The 6,286-nt window shown below is 44.5% G+C and overlaps 1 protein-coding gene across 1 annotated transcript in view; it reads right to left on the bottom strand.

Annotated features, from left to right (window-relative positions):
* Positions 1–24: 24 nt before the first annotated feature.
* CENPI (centromere protein I) overlaps positions 25–6,286 on the bottom strand; it is a 50,826-nt gene continuing 44,564 nt past the window's right edge. Inside the window, exons 20-21 of the mRNA XM_044305315.1 lie at positions 1,929–1,970; positions 25–293 (exon numbers count right to left, since the gene is read on the bottom strand). Coding sequence (XP_044161250.1) covers positions 165–293; positions 1,929–1,970 — 171 coding nt within the window. The 3' untranslated portion in view covers positions 25–164. The remainder of the gene's footprint in view (positions 294–1,928; positions 1,971–6,286) is intronic.

Here is a 6,286-nt window from a genome sequence, read left to right as displayed (position 1 = left end):
ATATACACATATATACACACATACATACACACACTACCATAATTGTCTATTGTGGAAAAGAAAAAACCTTTAAAGCCTAAGTATACACACACATTTATTGTAAATTTACTGATTTATAAAAAAGAACCCGCTATATACTGTATGTACATGAGGCAAGCATTCAGCTACACTTGATGTTCCTGCTCGTCTCTCTTCTTGGAGCTCACGCGATTCACACTGTTCTCCAAGAAAAGCTTAAGATCAGTCATTCCTTCGCTGTAGAGAAATTCAAGATAGGCATCCCAGTACTGGCCCTGTATGATAAGGAAACACGTCAGGAAGTGTAAAACAGACGTGGCTTGAAGGTGCAAAAAGTTTTAATTTGTTCAACTAATGATAATACATCAGTGTTCGCACAGCTGATAGAATGACTATACTGTGCAATGGGACGTGACTGCATTGACCTGTAAGCCATGGATGAAACCACAGTGTTGGACCATGGAAGTTCAGCAGAGAACATGTTAACACTTATGTCCCCTGGAAGGAAAAGGATATCTCCTAGCTCCTGGCAGGGAAGCAGTTCAGTTGCTAAGGGTCCATTCACACGTCCGCAATATCGGGAACGGGCCCATTCATTCTCTATGGGGCCGAAAGACGCGGAGAGCACACTATGTGCTCTCTGCATCCACATTCCCGGAGCACGGCCCCGAACTTTTGGGCCGCGGCTCCGCCAAAAATTAGAACATGTCCTATTCTTGTCCGCAAATTGCGGACAAGAATAGGCAGTTCTATGGGGGTGCCGGCTAGGTGTATTGCGGATCCGCAAAACACTACGGACGTGTGAATGGACTCTAAGGACGTATGGGCTAGGTCCTTGCCTCTGACTGGTTTGGCTCAAGCTAGACAGTGGATAGAGCTGAAATCTTACTCTCGTTTTAAAAGCAAAGAATCTTGAGAATTAGTCTAAACTAGAGCAAGTTGAAGTGGATGCGGTGTCCGCTTACAGCTCTCACTTCAGCCTGTCTGAAGAGCAGGTGGGGGCCAAGTGGGAAATGTGCAAGAAGGAGGAAGAGGGGCTATGATATGTCCTCCTGTATAGCTTCAGCTGACCCCAGAGAGAGAGGGGTAACCAACAGCTATTGTGAAAAGTGGATCATGTGCTACTTATACTGCCTCTGATGATAATGTTAGGTCTGCTGAGAAGTGATCTATACAGATCACTTTCTTTCAGTGTCCATTCAGTTTTTTGTTGCGGTCCGGAAGTTACTCCGTGTGCATTCTGTTTCCGTATGTCCATTCCGCAAAGGGATAGAACATGTCCTATTATTGTCCGCATCACGGACAAGGATAGGACTGTTCTATTAGGGGCAAAATACAGTATTTTTTGTGGATCTGTTTTTTTTTTTTTTGCGGACCACAAAATACATATGGTCGTGTGCATGAGAGGCCTTACACAGATTACACGGCCCCATGGCAAGACTTGGTATAAGCATCCTTAACTGAGATTTCTACAGAATTTAAATTTTTTAAGCTGCAGAATAAAAAAATAAAAAAATGTATGTGTTTCACCTTGCTCACTTTACCGGACTTCTCATAAATGGCGCTCATTTTGAACACCATATTTCTCAATGTATTTACACATTGATCAATCTCCCCCATACAGCCCTGCTTCCTATACTGCCACCACTAGGAGGCGCTCAGTGCACAAGAATTTATACAGTTACCATTGAACACAAGGAAGCTGTAAAATAATGTTGCAGTTTTATGTTGAGGACAGGAGTTCAGAGCCGGGCCCCATAGCAGTCATGTGGCATGCCACAATGGTGAGGATTTGTGTAAACCCACAGCAGAAATCATACTGCAGTTGTGACATGTGAACAGCCCTATTAAACATGAGAGATAACTAGTGGCCGATATACATCTAAGATTTGTACATGTTAAAATGTTACCTTTAAAAGATGGAGGTCAAACATTTTGTCTTCAGAGAGTCTCTAGAAGGAGAAAATATTTTTTTTTATAATTCATGCTTTGCAGGGAGTACAATTAAAATCCTGGCCTGATAAGTTAAAGGGGTTCACTGGAAATTAAGAAAATTAAAATACTTAAAGGGGTATTCCCATCACAATGATCACTGTTAAATCTGTTAATGATATGACAGTGATCATTTTTGTATATACAATTTTATTACCCATTTCCCACCCTTTTTGAGAAAATAAGTCCCCTCTTACCCGATTGTTGTCTTTCGTCTCCCCTGGTTACGGCCACCTCTCGCCTGTCAAATCCTGTGGCCGCACTTGCGCAGAAGACTGAAGATTTCTCCTGGCCGGGCCACACAATATCCTGAACGCGCACGCTGCCGCGCCATGATGACTTCTTCCTGGCCAGTATAGTACAGAGCCGCGAACGCACACGCCGGCTCTGTACTATACAGGCCAGGAATAAGTCACCATGGCGCGTGCGCGTTGAAGACAGTGTGCGGCCCGGACGGGAGAAGACGTCAATCAAGCTGACTGAGCCCGCCCAGCCGAATCCAGGAAGTGAACGTCGTGCTCGCCGCAGGTAAGTATGAAAACTGATGATGGGAATGCCCCTTTAAATATTACTTTATTATAAATATATTCCCAAATACCTTGCATAAGTTCTAAAAGCCTGTTTTGTGTGGGGAGCAATTATTAGGAGAAATAAAATGGCCGCCGTCCTATTAATCCACACAAAACCTGTCCTAATCACACAGCAGGACAATGTGCTTCACAACACTGAGCTACAGAGCTGCCTCATCCTCCTCTCTGCTCTGCTTGTAAGGGATTATGGTCTTGAATACAGATAAGATCTTCAGCTGAATCTCTGTGGGAATGGAGTTCATGAGGACACATGAAGGGACTGTGGTAATGGAGACTGCATACAAGTGCTGCTGCTCATTACCCACCTCCTCTCTGTACTTCATGTCTCCTCATGTTCTCCATTCCCACAGAGATTCAGATAAAGATCTTATCAGCTGTATTCAGGATCATAATCCCTGACAAGCAGAGCAGAGAGGAGGATGAGGCACCTCTTTACCTCAGTGTTGTGAAGTAACATGTCCTGCTGTGTGATTAGGACAGGTTTTGTGTGTACTAATAGGATGGTGGCAATTTTATTTCTCCTGATAATTGCTTCCCAGACAAAACAAGCCATAATAACTAATAAAAGGTATTTGGGAATATATATCAAGTAATATTTAAGTATTTTAATTTCCTAGAGAACCCCTACGTTTTTATGATTTTTGTATATGCTGGAAATAGGATAATCATGCAGTGAAGTCTAGACTGTTAGTAACGTTTTGTGGTTTTACATAGGCTAAAGACGGAGTTATGGAAGTTTTACAGCTTGCTTGACTGCGCCGATTCCATAACTCCCATACCAGTGAATGGGAACTATGCAAAATCTATTTAATGTTTGTGTGTCGTTAAAAAGATAGACAGTATCCCCTATAACAGTGACCTCTACAGCACCCCGCCCCTTTAACACTGACCCCCCACAGTGTCCAGCCACTTTAAAATGGGACCTCCACAGCAGCCCTTTCCCTTAACTTTGACCTTCACAGCACCCTACTTCCTTGACAATGACCTCCTCAGGGGCCGCTGCCTTAACAGTGACCTCCACAGTAGTTGTCCCTTTAATAGTGCCCCCTGCCTCCTTAACAGGGACCTGCACAGTGCCCGCCCATTTAACAGGGACCTGCACAGTGCCCGCCCATTTAACAGGGACCTCCACAGTGCCCGCCCATTTAACAGGGACCTCCACAGTGCCCGCCCATTTAACAGGGACCTCCACAGTGCCCGCCCATTTAACAGGGACCTCCACAGTGCCCGCCCATTTAACAGGGACCTCCACAGTGCCCGCCCATTTAACAGGGACCTCCACAGTGCCCGCCCATTTAACAGGGACCTCCACAGTGCCCGCCCATTTAACAGGGACCTCCACAGTGCCCGCCCATTTAACAGGGACCTCCACAGTGCCCGCCCATTTAACAGGGACCTGATGTACCTGTGTACCAAACTTGGTGAAGATTGGTCCAGTCGTTTGGTCGCGCATAAAGAACAGACAGACGTCCAGACAAATAAAATATATATAAAAAAAATAAATATATATATATATATATAATATATTAAAGTAGTGCTGCTGAGCTCTCTTTGCAATATATATATATATATTTATATTCTATCTCATTTGCCTAGTTCTCTTCTGAACTCTGTTTATCTGCAATAACAATATCTGAGGTTTTCCTCATGTATATTTGTGGGCGGCAAAAAATACTGCCCCTCCCCTGCTCTGCAAAAGGAGCAAATAAAAGTGCTGTCCTGAGTGAAATGTCTGGGATACAAGTCCCAGCAGTACAATGACACAGCTGATACACAGGATCTTCCCCCTACCTGTTCTTGTGCTGTATAATGCTCTGCAGAATGATCAATCTGTCAGCTCTGTGTCTAAAGGATAAGGAGGGAAAATCCTGTGCCCAGCATTTGTCTCTTCACTGCCTGCAGCTGCTCAGCAAAGCCTCCAGCCCTGAGTCTGTGTTGCTGATGGTAGAAGGGGTTAAAGATTCCTGAAGAATCCAGTGGGAGACACAGGGCAGACAGCAGCAAACGGCAGTGCAGGGAACGTGGTCAGCAGAGTGACATCTCGTGCACAGACCTGCTCTCTCTTTTTTTTTTTTTTTTTTTGAATCAAATCATTTTTATTGAAAATTTTAAGAAAGCAAAATCAGGGTTCACAACCACCTTATGCCAATACCACCATCCAAATACGATTCTATCATAGAGCTCACCACTGACAAAAATGACTCTTGCGAATACACACAATATTCAATCATGAGTACATGAAATGGCATACAAGATACATCCCCCATAATCTACTAAGAACCCTGATCATAACAAAGTTCCCTAGACTAACATGTTAACACCCCCCCCCCCCCCAAATGAAAGGAGTACTACACCTTCTATCCTAGTTTATAGCACTAGATGAGTGTGAGACAACCATTCGTTCCACAACTTGTCAAACTTCTGAGGACAGCCACGCTTAACAAACACGCTCTTCTCCAATATCAACATGTCATTCACCTTCCTTTCAAACTCTGCAATCTCTGGCGGACTCCCCTGGATCCACCTCTGCGCCACCAGTTTCCTGGCCACATATAACAGTCTACCCACCGCCACCTTAACTAACTCGCTTCCCCCAATCTCAGCCACATATCCCAGCACACACACCTTAGGATCTTTTTGCAAACTCAGCCCCAGCTTGCGGTTAATATTATTCAACACCTCATCCCAATAGCTACTTATTACAGAGCACGACCACAACATATGCACCAGATCCGCTCCTCCCTCCATACATTTCGGACACCTATCATCAGTCCTGACCCCGATTTTTCGTAAAAATACTGGTGTTTTATATACTCTGTGGATGACAAAGAGTTGTGATAATTTCGCCTGCTCACTTAGAGACACTCTGGGAACTGCATCTAAAATAGCATCCCACTGATCCTTCGAAACTGCACCCAAATCACCCTCCGACTTGAACATCCGCGACCGAGGGAACCCATCCAGAAACGTATCCAGTAATAACGTATACACCTGTGAAATCAGTCCTCTCCTCCCACCTTTCGAAAGAATAAGCTTCTGCACCACATCCGTTTTGGCTATACGACACCCTTTCCTTACCGTGACATCATAAGCGTGCCTCAATTGCAAATACTGGTAAAACCATCTCTTTGGGACATTGAACTCTTGCTGTATTTCCTGAAAGGATTTGAATACCGTGCCTTCAAGTAATTGACCTATCCTCATCACCTCCCGAGACTCCCAGTTCTTAAGACCCGACAGTGACGTGAATTCTGGCAATAGATTATTATCCCATATTGGGGAAAGCTCACCAACCCCACCCACACCTCTAAGTTGCTTCACCGTCGCCCACACTTTCTTCATAAGATCAATAATTAGGACCCTATCTCTCCCCCCATGCATTCCCGCCCCCTCTAATATACACATAAGGTCCCGGCTACCCACCCAATGTTGCAATATTATCCCCGTTACATCCAAGGCCTGAAAATCAATCCAGCCCTTAAAGTGCTGGCACTGAGACGCCAGGAAATAAATCCAGGCATTCGGGACTGACAAACCACCCTCCGTCTTAGGGTACTGCAACGTCTCTAATTTGATCCTTGCTTGGCCATACTTCCAAACAAGATCTCTAAATATGGAATGAATTTTCCTAAACCTATCCCGAGGGATCCATACAGGAGCATTATTAAGTACATAAAGCAGCTGCG

The sequence above is a fragment of the Bufo gargarizans genome, chromosome 9 (assembly GCF_014858855.1).
Source record: "Bufo gargarizans isolate SCDJY-AF-19 chromosome 9, ASM1485885v1, whole genome shotgun sequence".
NCBI lineage: Eukaryota > Metazoa > Chordata > Amphibia > Anura > Bufonidae > Bufo > Bufo gargarizans.
The sequence above is the reverse complement of the archived record's forward strand: the minus strand, read 5'-3'. Positions and strand labels throughout refer to the sequence as shown.